Here is a 16,138-nt window from a genome sequence, read left to right as displayed (position 1 = left end):
AAGTCTTCAATAAGTTTATTATATACTATTGATCACCGAAAGAAAAACGAAGTAAAAACATCAATCTTTATTGTTATGGGTTTATAAATAGCAAAATATTATCCTCTCAAATACAACACAAAGATTCACCAAATAGTGTGTAACCATAAATAAAGCAACCATGTAGTGAAGCTTTCTTAATTGGCCAAGAGATAAGCCTCGATGGCTTTAAAGAGTCCTTGGGCCTTCTCCTTGCCTTTTTTGATGTCTTCTTCAGCTATCTTCACGTCACCTTTGCAGGTGTAAATGCTTTGATGCTTCAGTATGCATCCTCCCTGATCAGTGGGAACAAGCTTGATGTGGTACGAGATGGACTCCAATGGGTCAACTAGGATATCACCTTCGATTATGCTGTAACTGTAGCTCAAATTGTCTTTGTCGACTTCATCAATCTTGTGCTTCACACTCTTAAACTGACTTCCTGAAAATTACGCCAAGTCTAACTTTTAAATTTCTGTTATAGGGCCTCGTTATATGTGAACTGCACTACATCAAAATCAGATTTATAGGACCACAAATATAATGTCTAAATGTCCTAAAAAAGCTCTATAGGATAAGATCAAACGATTGCACGTCTCATGTGAAGTGGTAAGATTCTTTCGGACGTCTTAACAAAGTTTTAGAACACTTTTGAAATAAAACGTTGTATTATAGTCTTTTTATATGACATCAATTATTCGGAAAAAAATTATTATAAAAACAAATGTCCCATAAAAAGATATGTTTATAATGAATTTCTTTAAAAAAAATATCATTCAAAAAAACTAATAGGACATTTTATTTCAAAAGTGTCCTAAAAAACATGTTAAAATGCTCAATCCTATCCTAACACATTTACGTAGGACGCATAAATGTTCGGTCCTATAAACTTAAAGTCCTACAAAATCGTCACTTAAGACATTTAGACATCGTATAAAACCCATTTTTTGTAACGGGGATGATGACAAGTGTATAATAAATTCAGTTAATTAGTGACTTGCCTTCACCAAAAGTGATGAGCTTGATTGTTCCGGCACCACCATCTCCTTCGAGGATCTCAACGCTTTTCATTGCTTGAGGAGCTACCTTGGGGAAAAGGGTATCTCCATCAAGAATGAAAGATTGGTATAACTTGGCTGCAGGGACTGCAGTTTCAACTTCCATGTCATAAGTGGTCACACCCATATTTATAAATTAAATCAGTAACAACAAAAGTTGATTAGAATGAAGGAAAGTGATGAAAAATTGTATGTAGGTTCAGAGTTTTTATATGAGAAATGGAAGTGGTGGAAGAGGATCAAGCTACAGTGGGGATCGAGTAAGGTCTTTCTCTATTGAGAAATATATGCCAAGAACGCCTGATTTGACTCATATTAATGAAGACATTTTGTTCTACATTATTTTGGTTGGACTAAGTCAATCATGTGAGGTCCAAAGTCAACTTTTAGCTTTCTTGGATCGTAGTTTTTGTCTATGTCACTATGTGAATACCTTTGTTAAATTAACCCTTTGTGTCCTATGTCTACCTCAACTACTCTCAAAAATCCCTAAAAATATCTGACAATTAAATTTCAGTATTGATCTTGAGAGGACTCGAACTAGCGACCCTCAAAGAGATACCGTAAGACCTAACTTTTATTTTACCAGATGAACAAACCCTGAAGTTAACACTTCCCTTACACACAAGTTCGAGTAATGTAAAATATCTAAATTCACCTAAAATTATAACATAGAAGAAAGGGTGTTAAGCGGACGGTGGAGCAAGAACATGGTGTTTTTAATCCATGTATGCGTTTTTCTGCTCTAGCATAAGGGTATGAATGAAAGGGGCATAACATAAAATTTTATTTTCCAAAACCCTTTTCTCATTTTGTTGTTTGTATGTTTTATTTTGCATCTACACCAAAATCAGATTTATCGAAAACCAAAGATGTCTATATGTCTTAATAGATTATTTTATAAAGTTTAAGTTTATAAAACCAAACAATTATGTGTCATATATAAAGACGTTAGAATTGTATGTTAAATAGGTTATTTAACAAGTTTTTTTGAAATAAAATGTCCTATTCCTTTTTTTATGTCACAATTTTAAGAAGTGTCTTGTGAACACATGTGTTTGTAAGATATTTACTTTTAAAAATACTTTTTTCAAATAAAATTATATATAAAAAAGTTTAATAAATGTTATATTTAAAACTATCCTAAAACCTTGTTTAGACATCCAAAAGAGTCATATCAATTACTATAACACATTAATAATATACACACGTAATTGTTTTGTCATATAAATTTAAGTTATATTAAACAAAAACTGATTTTGTTGTAGCATGTGTGCTTAATTTGATATGTGTTTTACTAATGCTTCATCATAGCCCAACGCTACATAAGCAATTAAGAAGCAATTATCCAAGGGTTTGACAATTGGGTTGTTTTGCATGGACCTACAAGAAGCAATTTAGAAAGTCAGCTTTGAAATTTTGACACCATCCACCAAATCATACTTATGCAACAACCATTAATTATGCATCTTAAAGTCATAGCATCCCGTGATATGTTTGTCATGTACGTACCAAGTCAAATTTGTTTCGGTCCCTCAAACAAAACAAGTTCATTTTATCATTTCACTACAACAAAACTGGGTGTATAGAAAGCCATCAATCTTAATAAACCACTTCATAATACATTATTTATATGACTAAAAAAGAAAGTGTTATACCTAAAATACATTGTAATAAGTTTATGAGACACTTTCGGACGTTGTAACAAGTTTGCTAGGATTTTTTTATTAAAAAAACATCATATTTACTATTTTGTAGGACGCTATTTGAAAGTGTCTTATAAACACAAATGTCCTATAAAATAACTAATGTAACACTTTGTATCAAAAGTGTCCTAAAAACTTGCTAAGACGTCAAAAAGCGTCTATATATATATATATATATATATATATATATATATAAACTTATCACAGTGTCTTTAGATATAACGTTTTATAATTTTTCCCTATAAATTAAGTCTTATAAAGACGCTTATTTATTGTTGTCATCGTATAAACTCAATTTTGTTGTAGTCTTTTTAACACACGCTTAATATTTTATTACAAAAGTTTCAATAATTTTTTTAATTAGTAGCTGCTTCGATATGATCGGATAAATTAAAAGAGGTCATGAATATTAGGTAGTGTTTGGTTCGCAGATTCTGAAGGAATTTGATGGAATTATAATGTTGAATTTCATTGACCAAATTTCATTCCCTCGTCTGGTTCATTCTTTTTCATGAAACGAATCTTCAAAATCCTACAAATTCCACAAATAAAGGAATTTAACATTCCTTAGCAACTATATGGTATTTTGATGTAATGGAATCTCTATCTTCATGGTATTTTAATGGGCACCGCCGATCACCACCGATTTGAACAACCACTGCCGCCACCGCCTATCTAAACCACCGCTGACCACCTCCATCTGAACCATTGCGGACACCATCGATCTGAATCACTGCGGACCACCACCATCTAAACGACTGTAGACCACCACCAATATGAACCACTGCCGACCACTGTCGATTTAGTAACGTCGTTTGGCTTATGATTATATTTGAGTTGTGTATTTTATATTGTTTTACATATTAAATAATTATTTTGTTAAAGTATTTTTAGTTTAAAAAAATTAAAATATTCAAAAAAATGGCATTTTGGTCATTTACCAATATTTTATTCCAACTCTAAAGATACATTCTGTGAACCAAACAGACAGATTCCAATTCTTTAACAGATTCCATTCCAATGTCTGTCAACCAAACAAGTGGTCAAACCTGACAACGTTCCATTCCAATTCCTTCAAAGTCAAATTTCTTTAACAGATTTCATTTCATCCAAAAACATTCTGCAAACCAAACGTCACCTTAGAGAATCAACTTTCAAAACCTTGAGAAGGTGATATCAGTGAGTGTGGGATACGATATTTTGGAATAGGAATATACCAACGAACCATCAATAAAATGAATTAAACGAAGCATAAAGGCGGAAATGGTATGAATTAAACGAGGCATAAAGGCGGAAATGGTATACTAATAACTTTGATGGATGATGGCCATGCCGAAGCTCATCACGGTTGGAATGCAATTTTATTACCTCATGCCAATCACTTTCTAGCTTCCAAAACACAGAATACTTCTTCTCTCAAAGTGCTTCTTTACCATTTTTGGTATGTATGTAGAAGTTGGTTTTGTTGGTGTTCTTGATTTTTGAAGCTTTGGTTGATCTTGGATCTAAAGATTWTSTACAATCACWTTCTAATCTTCTTGGTGGTAATATAGACTTGTTTCTCTCTTTGGTGGATGTACACTATGTCGATAGTGGAACCACATTAAATCCTCGTGTCATTTGCTTGTGAACTTGTTATACACAATGATCTTGACATATCTAGTTGTTATGTACAATTTGGGTAGTTCATCTTCTTTGGAGCATGTTGTTGCAAACTAGAATAATTTTATTCAAAAAGTCTTCAATAAGTTTATTATATACTATTGATCACCGAAAGAAAAACGAAGTAAAAACATCAATCTTTATTGTTATGGGTTCACAAATAGCAAAATATTATCCTCTCAAATACAACACAAAGATTCACCAAATAGTGTGTAACATAAATAAAGCAAGCATGTAGTGAAGCTTTCTTAATTAGCCAAGAGATAAGCCTCAATGGCTTTAAAGAGTCCTTGGGCCTTCTCCTTGCCATTTTTGATGTCTTCTTCAGCTATCTTCACGTCACCTTTGCAGGTGTAAATGCTTTTATGCTTCAGTATGCATCCTCCCTGATCAGTGGGAACAACCTTGATGTGGTACGAGATGGACTCCAATGGGTCAACTAAGACATCACCTTCAATTATGCTGTAACTGTAGCTCATATTGTCTTTGTCTACTTCATCGATCTTGTGCTTCACACTCTTAAACTGGCTTCCTGAAAATTCCGTCAAGTTTAACTTTTAAATTTTTGTTTATTGGGCCTCATTACGAATCAAAATAAGCTTTATACGACCACAAATATAACCTGAAAATGTCCTAAAATACCGTTATTACAATTTTGAAATAAAACATTCTATTATTCATTTTCTATTATATTAATTTGTTTAAAAATATTTATATTATAAACACAAGTATCCCATAAAAATGTGCTTATACCGAATTTCTTAAAATTGTCATTCAAATTAGCTATATAAGATATGTTATTTAAGAAATGTCATAAAAAACTTGTTGAGAGACTCAATTACGTCTTAATTGACATCCTATTATAACACATTTACATACGACACACACGCACACACACATATATATATATATATATATATATATATGTGTGTGTGTGTGTATGAAACTAATATCTTTTTGTAGTATGGATGATTGAGAATTGTATAATGAATAAGTTAGTGACTTGCCTTCACCAAAAGTGATGAGCTTGATTGTTCCAGCACCACCATCTCCTTCGAGGATCTCAACGCTTTTCATTGCTTGAGGAACTACCTTGGGGACAAGGGTATCTCCATCAAGAATGAAAGATTGGTATAACTTGGCTGCAGGGACTGCAGTTTCGACTTCCATGTCGTAAGTGGTCACACCCATATTTATAAATTAAATCGATCAGTAACAACAAAAGTTGATTACAGTGGAAGGAAAAAAAGATGAAGAAATGTATGTAAGTTGAGAGTTTTTATATGAGAAATGGAAGTGCTAGAAGAGGGTACTTATAGGGAGATCAACCTTCAATGGGAATAGAGATATATGCCAAGAACGTCTCATTTGACTCGCACTAATGAAGACATTTTGTTCAACATTATTTTAGTTGGACCAAAACCTTAATCTTGTGATCCTAAGGGTTTGTGTATGTGAACACTTGTTCTTAACCGTCACTGAATGTTTTATTTATGACTTGGTTTTGCATGGACCTACAAGAAGCCATTTTATAAAGTCAGCTTTGAAATTGTGACACCATCCACCAACTCATCCTTTGTGTAATCCTTAAACTCATGCATGATACAGTGATATATTTGTCATGTACCAACTCAAACTTGTATCGGTCCCTCCATATGAGAAAACAAGTTCATTTTATCATTTTCAATGAATCCTTAATATTTTATTACAAGAGTTTCACTAAATTTTTTTGACTTGTTTGGTAACTGTTTCAATTAGTATATGTATATACAAGTAATTTATAAATATTTTTTTGATATGTACAGAAACCAGAAAACATCTTCAATTATTTTTATACGCATGTTCATACTTTACATATGAATGATTATTAGGGTCTTCATCAATTTTTCATTTTTTTAGGGGTTTCCTAGAACCTCACTGTATATCGCCATATGTTTATCTTAGAAGTGATAAGTATTTGAGAAGTAGATAAGTGATTCTAACCCTTCATCTGATCAAGATTTGCGGCTTTGATTGTGACTGTGAAAGACATGATAATTCTTCGCATGGTATGCAAAACATAGTGGGGTAGTTTATTAATTTTTACAAATAGATGGCAAAACAAGTGCATATGTGAAGGCGTGTGATTCACATATAAACTTTATTTTCATATGTGGCCATGTGTATTCACATATGAACTTTATTTTCATATGTGACCATGTGTATTCACATATGAACTATTTAACTGATTCAGATATGAACCTGTGTGATTCACATATAAATTAATTAACCGTTTCATATATAAACTCGTGTGATTCGCATATAAAACCCCTACTAATACCAATTTTCTCCATTTATATTTTCTTCTCTATTTACAATATTCACCCGGACTCCTATATATATTATTTAAGGATATATAAAACATCCAATTGATATTCGACAATGTAAGTTGCATGATGATCCAAATTCATGTTAAAAACATTGTGACATTTGTTTTTATTTGGATATTTCCTAAAATTTGAATTTTTTGAATAAAATGGACAATTGTTTCCACATTAAAGTTAGATAACCAAAATAACACCATAATTTAAAAAGTTTAAATACTCAAAATTTTATTATACCATTTAAACCTTAACCATCTTCCTTTCTATATATAGATAGTCAATTAAGAATTATTTTTGTATATATAGAATCGAAGGCATATTTTAGCCAACTAACCATTTCAATTTTTAAAGGTGTATTATAATACCTTTCATAATTTTTTTACATACACCCGTAACCATTCTCCAATCTCTTATCTCTCCATCAATGTGAGATTGCATAAACAATACCATAATTCAAATATCATAATACCTTTCATACATCTACTAATTGTTTTTATATATAAGGCTCTTCGATCTATCATTTCCCCTATCAATATGAATAATCAAAAGACCAGCACAACTCAATATTTTAGATACTCAAATATCATAATACTATTTATAGACTTTTACATAAATAGATCCCCCCGGGGTACGTTATAAACGATGGTTTTCATTATTAATATTTGTCAACAACACGTCATTTTTTGTATTTTATTAAATATTGCATGTATATATATATATATGTATATATTTTTGCAAAAGAATGGTCGATTAAAAGTTAAATTTTAGTAAAATAATATTTCAAAAAAATACATCATATATATTTAAATATATCCACATCTATTGTCCATTATATCATCTTCCCATAATTGTAAGATAACGAAAACAATACCACAATTTAGAAAATCAAATACTTAAATCTCATAATATTATATTTTACGTAAATATAATTAAATTTTCTTTTTCTGTTGTATAAAAGGAAGGTCAACTAAAAAGTATATTACATCATATATCGTTTTTAATTTCAAACGAATCTCATCACTTTTCATATACCCATATCTATTCTTCAATCCATCATCTTCCTATCAATGTAGGATAACAAAAATCACAAAACAAATCGTAATTTTAAATATTTAAATTTTTTAATATGACTTTATATAACATTTCTATTTTCAAAGTAATACTCCATTATCAAAATGGGATAACCAAAATCACACAACACTTCAAACTTTAAAAACCTAAACTTTAACAATGCCACGTCATATGTGTTTTGTATTTCATTTATATACATAAAAGATTACATTTAAATAGGTTTTGCAAAATGAAGGTAGTTATTAACCTTATTATTTCAAATGAAATCATCATCCTTTCATATACCCATATCTATTCTTCAAACTAAAGATGTCATGTTAAAAAACTAATCTTTCATCCTTCTATAATATACATATAAATTTCATATAAATAGGTTTGTTTCACAAAATGAATGTAATCATTTAGCCAACTAACCTTTCATATAGTAACCATTCATCATCAATCTTCCATCTCTTAGTCAATGTGAGATACACAATGTTAGGTCTAGATTAGCCATAAGATATTGAAAGTTTTATAAAATCAGTTTTATGTTTTGTATTGTAATATTCAGTATTGTAAAGGGCATTGGGTTTGGGATTATAATGTAAATGACACCTATAAATATGTGTCATAGGCTTAGGAGTTCTATTATTCATTGTTGTTGAAACTTCATATTTCTCATGAGAGTCGTCTAGAGAGAGAAAGCTTTGTGTAATTTTTGTTTTAGTTATTAATAAAACAGGACTGTGTGTTCATCCTACTCAATCTGCGTTCGATATTCAATATGTTCTTGAATTGCTTCTTGTAACTGGGATTCACAATTGGTATCAGAGAAGAATCGAACAAATTTCTTTTGATACGATCATCTTTTGCAGCAATTTCAAGTTTAATTATGTTTTTTTATTCTTTGAGCTAATTTGATCGAATTTACTATGATTTTTTATTGTTCTAAACCAATTCGAGCCAAACGATTCATATTTTTATGGTTTGGAACATATTTCAATCATCAATTTGGGGTTTAATTGAATAAATTTTGGATTTTTGATGAATTTTGTCGAACTGTTTTGAGCTTAACTGTCAGATCTTTATAAATCGCTCGATGAATATTGCCTTGAGTGATATTCATCATGAACATCTCCCATTGAAGATCTAAAGGTTGTTTCAACGATTTTGGTAAGAATGTCGGCCATTGAAGATGCTAGTAACTTGGCTCATCTTGAAACTGCATTGAGCGATTTTTGGACATAGACAACTTTTTGATGTTTTGAGTGATATTCGAGGATACCGTCCAAGGCTTTGTCTGATATTTGTGAAAATCATCCAAGTCTTGAGCAATTTTAGAGAATACCATTCAAGTTTTGCCAAATATCTTAGAACATCACCCATGTGATGAGCGATATACGTGGCATGATTTGAAGTCTTATAAATCGTTCAAGTATCAAGCGATATCCTTGGTCGATATCTTTGATGAGCGATATTCCTTGCTAAGAGGTATTTTATGGTGGGTGATATTCATATACCTTGCAGTTTGCCTTTGTTACTTATACATCATGCAGTGTCTTGCATGAGCGATATATTAGTATACCACTCAAAGCCTCAAGCGATATACGATCATTTGTTAGGCAATATTTAGAAGGTTGAGTATATCGTCCACCGCATGGGCGACATACACTGTTCATGGAGGATCCTCTCTCTCAGTGATTTGATGATGATCTCTTTTATCTATCGAAGTGTATTATCTATGTATTCATTTTCAGCGAGCATCACTGAGTCTGTTCAGTGATCGTTGAACATGTATTGTAATTCGTTCAAAGACCGACATATTTTAAGAAGACAAAACTCACACCACATATTCTTTAACAATGTAGAAGACAAAAGCTGAAGATTAGAGACCATCAAGTTCGTGATCTGAAGTGGTTTTCAGTGATAGCAAGCTCGTCTACACAAGTGTGAAGTCTGTGCAAGAGTCAACGAACACTGATGAGACCTTCAGCTTCATTCCAGTATTCAGCGACACAATGAATCTTGTCGAGGAAGATTAGTTCTTGTTTTGTCCTTCTACACAAAGGACAATCTCATACCTTTCTAAGTATAGTACAGTACGGAGCCACTCCTTTGACTTTAAACGTGTTTACCTACTTTATGAAAGAGGACTATTCATATACAACCAAAAGGACTATATACTGTAACAAAGAACAAGCTTTTCTTTAAAAGCTTGCCACTTGCCCTATACCTTCTGAATTGCATTTAATGCAATAGGTATAAATAACTGAGTAGTTCTCCTCTCAGTTATCATCTTCCTCACTCTAAACTTACCCAAGAAGTTACTTCTCTCTCTACTCTTTGTCTAAGAGAAAGACCCAATTTAACAAGTGAAGAGCACATTTCTTCTTACCTTATTTCTTGTAGCAAATCTTTTCTTATTGTTATCTGTAATTTTGTGTGTATCTTAGATTGTTTAGATAGGTTATATATCATATCTCTTCCGCAAATAATTTGTAAAATTTGTATTCATCTTCTTTATCCATATATTTTTTTAAAAGTGAAAGTTATTGTGTTTGTATTCATCTCTTCCTCCTATAAACTATTATCTATAAACTCTTATAGATCCGGTTGGGACCAACAAGTGGTATCAGAGCAGTGATTGCTTTTGTGTTGTATCGTTGTTTATTGTTATTTGATTATCTCTTCTTCTCTAGATAACTTATTCCTTTCAAAATAGCCTTGCAAAACACTAGCACAAGCCTTTCACGATAATGACTCTCTTACCAAACCTCCTCGGTTTATTAGAGACAACTTTAGTCTCTAAAAAAATCGGATGTCTCTCTTCTTGGATGGTGTGGATCCTGAGATTTCATACTATATAAAGAATGAAACTTATGTTCCATCCGTTATCTCTCCAGCAGTTCCTACAACTGCTACGACTGCCACGACTGCCACGATTCCTAAAAGGTAGATTCCAAAGCTCCCTCATCAATAGAGTGATGAAGACAAGAAGAAGATGGCTTTAAACACTCGTGTGAGGTATATAATAGCCATGGCTCTCCCTAACGAGGTCTATCATTCAATGATGAAGCTTAAAACCTCAAAATCCATGTGGGACACTCTCTGTTTAATATGAAGGTACTACTGAAGTACAAGAATCGAGGAAGATTAATCTAGTAAGACAATATGAAAGTTTTCTTTGTGGAAAAACTAAATATTTGTCTGAAGTACATCAACGATTTAATTGTCTTCTTATTGATTTAAGGACAGTTGAAAGAAGAATATTCCAACTCAAAGACACTGGCAAAATTCCTTGAATGTTTGCCAGAAACATGGGATCAGTATACCATGTGTCTCAAGATGTCCAAGGACATATCTTCTCTATCTCTTTATGGGATGTTGCTCAATCATGAGCAATCTCATCAGCTGAAGAAGAATCTTCTCAAATACTCCAGGGAAATGAAAAGCTCTTCGTTAGCTTTGATAGACCTTCAGCTAACCCTTCTATTTCTTCTGCTTCTATCAAAGACTCCACCGAATTGAGGGCTTGTCAGACGCTGATCTTTCAGAGTCTTATGAGTTGTTGGCCCTTTTAACTAACTCTTTCAGGAGGTTCACCAGAAAAAGCAACTACCACATATCTCCCTCGATAACCATGGCTGAAAAGCCAAAATTAAACCCCATTAACAAGGCTTCAGCGAGCTGCTATAACTGTCAATGTAAAGGTCACTTTGCAAGTGCATGCAGATCGAAGAAACTGTGATGCCATCTTCCAACCTCCCATCCTCCTTCAAGCCTCAAAAAGACAAGTACCTAAAACTGAAAGAGAAGTACAAAAAGATGAAGAATCTTCAGCGTAAAGGCAAAGGTCTTGTCGCTGAAGAGCATGACTAGGCTGATTCTTCTGAGGAATCATCCTATGACGAGGAAGACACGTCATACCTCTGTCTAATGGCCAAGGATGTCAAAGATGAACTATCAGAGACATCATTCTCTAGTGATCCCTCATCATCAACCTCTACTCAGGTATGTAACATGAATGAACCCTCTTCTTCTTCTTCTTATAGCCTATATGCACTAGATACGCTGACGGTTGACCATTACAATGCCCTGAATGGCAAATCTAAAGCTGAAAAGCTTAATGTTGATCTTCAAGAACAATTACAAAAATGCCATTCAAAGATCAAAGAGTTGACCAAGATTAAGGAAAATCTTAAGGATTAGGTCATTGTAAACCAGACTATAAACATCGAACTTGAGCAGGCTATCGTTGAGCGTGAGCAAACAATTGTTGAACTCAAGGCTGAGAAGGCTACCATTGAAGGATGGTGCAAAGCCTCTATCAAGGCCTCTGAGATCATTAACGCTCAGAACTCTACCAAGATAAAAAGTGGTTTAGGATTTTCCTATGATCAGGAAGAATGTGTGAATGACAAGTCAATGCTAAAGTTTGGTACTTTTGTCTCTTCCATTCCTGACACGTCTTTCTCTCGGTACTCTTCGAATGAGACTCCTCTTGAAGGAACTCCCTTGAGTTCAAGACACAAAGACAAAGGTAAAGCCATTTTCAGCGTTCCTCTTCCTAAGAAGGCCAACAAGTCAAATAGACCTGATCTATTCCTTCAACTTGTAAACCTTCTTCCTCGGGGACCAAGGTCTCTAAACCCTCTCAAAGATCTAAGCCAAAGCTGAAAGTGAATCTTTCACCCATGGTATCCAAACCCTCAGTTATTTCTCCTCGAACAAATGGAAAAGGAATCCTTGGAGCTTGTCCCTCTTCTATTCTCTCTAACCCTTCTGGCCCTAAAGCTTCTTTAAGCTTTAGGAAGTGTCGTCACTGTAGTGAAACTTCACATATTTCCAGTAAGTGTCCTTCAGCTACCAAATCTGGTTTGCCAGCTAAGGTAAAGAAAGTAGCTAAGGCTAAAAAAATCAGCCAAAGCGAAATCAGCCACCAAAGTTGTGAAAACAACTAAGGTGAAAAATTCCACTGAAGAATTTTCTTCAGGTTCAGTGAAGACACCTGCTGACCCTGAATCTTCATTGTCAGTGGATGTCGCCTGTAACTCCGCTGGACCCATTGAGAAATGGGTACCAAAGCAATCTTAATCTGTTTTTTTTTTTTTTTGTAGGAAGTCAAAGGCATCTGGTATCTTGATAGTTGTTGTTCAAGACACATGACCAGAGACAAATCCCTGCTCACTGATTACAAAGAGGAAAGAGGCCCTTCTGTGACCTTTGGAGGAAACGAAAAAGGATATACCAAGGGCTTTGGTGTATTAACCAACGGTGCAACCACCTTCAAACGTGTTGCATATGTTGAAGGACTGAAGCACAATCTTCTTAGCATCAGTCAGCTAAGATTTCACAGTGAAATTTCTTAAGAAATCATGTTATGTCTATGACAAAGATGACAACCTCGCTCTTACATGTTCTCGTCTAGATAACGTGTATGTCATCAACATGGATTCTCCCTTCACTGAGAATAGTTGTTTTCTCTAAAGCCTCTTCAGATATCAACTGGCTATGGTACAAACAACTTTCTCATCTCAACTTCAAGAGGCTGAATGAGTTGTTTTGAAAGGATCTTGTCACTGGCCTTTCACAGCACTCATTTGCAAAGGAATCTCTCTGCTCAACGTTCGAAAAGGGATAGTAGACAGAGGCTAGATTCAAATCTAAGAAAGTCTCTTAAGTGACTTCTCCGCTTCAGCTATTACACATAGGTTTATTTAGTCCAGTCAACATGCAATCTATAGCTGGAAAAAAAATACCCTTCTTATTGTTGACGAGTTTTCCAGGTACACTTGGGTCTTCTTTCTCAGATCTAAGAGTGATGCACCAGAAGAAATCATCTCATTTGTCAAACGAATAGAAGTACCATTGATGACTTCATTGTGAACAAGGGAACCTCACACAACTTCTCAGCTGTCAAAACTCCACAAGAGAACGGGGTGACTGAAAGGAAAAATCGAACGATCATCGAAGCCACTCGATCAATGTTCAGCGAATCTCGTTTCCCTACTCAATACTGGGCTGAAGCTGTCAGTACTGCTTGTTTTACTCAAAACCGATCGCTAATCGTCAAGAGATTCAAGAAGACAACTTATGAACATTTCCATAGCAAAAATCCTTTTTCAACTTTCTTCATATTTGTGGTTGTACTTGCTATATCCTAAACAACAGAGACCAACTTGGAAAGTTCGACCCCAAAGCTGATAAATGAATCTTTCTTGGATATTCTTCAGTATCCAAAGTATTCAACAAAAGACGACAGACAATAGAGGAATCTATTCATGTCACCTTTGATGAGTCTCAATCAGCTATCTCTAAATCCATATCTGAAGATGATGAAGAGTTCAATAACTGGATGATCTCTTACTATGGAGAATCTGAAGCTTCCTTCAGCCATCAATCGAATGATGACCTCCCAGAAGTTGACGATGATTCATTTACCATTCCAAATGTGACTAGTAACGGAGCTGAATCCTCTTCAGGGATTGTTGTCATTCCCACTAGTCACTTACCCCCTTCTATTTCAAATACTGACCCATCAGTCGTTGAATCTCCTTCAATTACTGAACCTCTATAAGTTGTTGAATCGCTCTCTATGGCTCCTTTAGCAATCCAACCTATTGTTGAAGACTCTGTTGTTGATGCCTCATCTTCTATGCCTGAGCCCCTAATCTTAGAACGTTATCTTCAATCAGCTCAGCGATGGACAAAGGACCTTCTAATCCATCAAATTCTTGGCAATCTAAGTGCAGGTATTCAGACACGTCATGGTCTGGGTAATATATGTCTCTTTGTCAACTTCTTTTCTCTAGTTGAGCCTAGGAAAATCAATGAGTCTATCACTGACCCAAACTGGGTCACTACTATGCAAGAAGAACTCATTGAGTTTGATAGGAACAAAGTCTGGTACCTTGTTACGCGTCCATCTGACAAAACTGTGATAGGCACCAAATAGGTTTATCACAATAAGTTGGATGAGCAAAAAATTGTAACCCGTAACAAGGCTCTTTTTGTTGCTCAGTTATACAAGCAAGAAGAAGGAATCAATTATGATGAAATATTCGCAACAGTGACTAGACTCAAAGTTATTCGACTCTTCCTAACTTATGATGCCCAACAGTGACTTCAGGATATGTTGAAAAAATTCGACTTAACCAACAGTTCATCTATGAAGCCTCAAATGGCTCCTCCTCTCTTGATGAACAAGAATCCAAATGGAAAGCTTGTAAACGTTATTGTTTATAGAGGAATGATCAGCTCCATGTTGTATCTCACAGCTAGTCGACCTGATATTATGTACTCTATGTGTTTATGTGCACGATATCAATCTGAACCTAAAGAATCTCATCTGATTGATGTAAAGTGCATATTTAGATATCTTAATCTGGGACTTTGGTATCCCAAGGACTCAGGTTTCGAACTTATTGGTTATGTGGATAGTGATTTTTTTGGTTGCAAAATTGATAGGAAAAACATCGGTAGAGGCTGTCAGCTTCTAGGTGGGAAGTTGGTGAGTTGGACAAATAAGAAGCAAAACTCAAGCCTTGTTTGTGTTTTCATTTTCAACTCTTAGTTATCATTTTGTAATTCAGACTGTTTGTTTCTTTATTATTTTCAGAGTCTATTATCACTTAATAGGATATGAATAAATAAGAGGTAAACTAATATCCTAATTCCTCTTATTTCTCATTTTCTTTGATTCTCCTTGGTTATTGTTTCTTTCTCCACCAAGAATGCCACAGTCCTTTCATTACCCATGTGAAATGCATGCCCCACCTTCTCTCTCTCTAGATCTCTTTCTCTCTCTCTCTCTCTCTCTCTTTCTCTCTTTCTCTCTCTCTCTCTCTCTCTCTTTCTCTCTTTCTCTCTCTTTCTCTCTCTCTCTCTCTCTATATATATATATATATATATATATGTACGTATAGGGTAACTTAGAAAATTAATGTGAAACAAGAACTTGTATCGGCGATCTATTCTCTATCAAAAGTATCGATCTTCCACAAACAAACTCACCAACAGCATTCCCGATAGCATCGGAAGTCTAAAAGGTATCCAAAAGGTTTTTACTGTGTTCCATTTGTTAACAATTGTTGAGATGAATTTCGACAATGGAAATTTTATAAAAATCAAGAGAATTTTGCAAAATGTTTGCACCTGATTTTACGAAAACAAACTATTGATTCAGATTTCAAACTTCAGATGTTTGTCAACAAAAACAAACAGCCTTATTGATTTAGATTTCAGACTTCAGAACCACCTCTTATTAAATAGAAGTAAAATA

General features: G+C 34.0%; 2 protein-coding genes across 2 annotated transcripts; both read right to left on the bottom strand.

The window, feature by feature from the left end:
* Positions 1-5: 5 nt before the first annotated feature.
* On the bottom strand, positions 6-1,334 carry LOC112527892 (major allergen Pru ar 1-like). Its single transcript, XM_025138740.1, has 2 exons — positions 1,020-1,334; positions 6-460 (listed from the first exon to the last, which is right to left on the bottom strand). The coding sequence occupies exons 1-2, from the start codon at positions 1,201-1,203 to the stop codon at positions 177-179; spliced, it is 468 nt and encodes a 155-aa protein (XP_024994508.1). The 5' UTR covers positions 1,204-1,334; the 3' UTR covers positions 6-176.
* A 3,193-nt stretch (positions 1,335-4,527) lies between these two features.
* Positions 4,528-5,749, bottom strand: LOC112528013 (major allergen Pru ar 1-like). Its single transcript, XM_025138898.1, has 2 exons — positions 5,452-5,749; positions 4,528-4,976 (listed from the first exon to the last, which is right to left on the bottom strand). The coding sequence occupies exons 1-2, from the start codon at positions 5,633-5,635 to the stop codon at positions 4,693-4,695; spliced, it is 468 nt and encodes a 155-aa protein (XP_024994666.1). The 5' UTR covers positions 5,636-5,749; the 3' UTR covers positions 4,528-4,692.
* Positions 5,750-16,138: the final 10,389 nt, after the last annotated feature.

Source organism: Cynara cardunculus (assembly GCF_001531365.2).
Source record: "Cynara cardunculus var. scolymus isolate 2C chromosome LG 15, CcrdV1, whole genome shotgun sequence".
Lineage (NCBI taxonomy): Eukaryota > Viridiplantae > Streptophyta > Magnoliopsida > Asterales > Asteraceae > Cynara > Cynara cardunculus.
The sequence above is the reverse complement of the archived record's forward strand: the minus strand, read 5'-3'. Positions and strand labels throughout refer to the sequence as shown.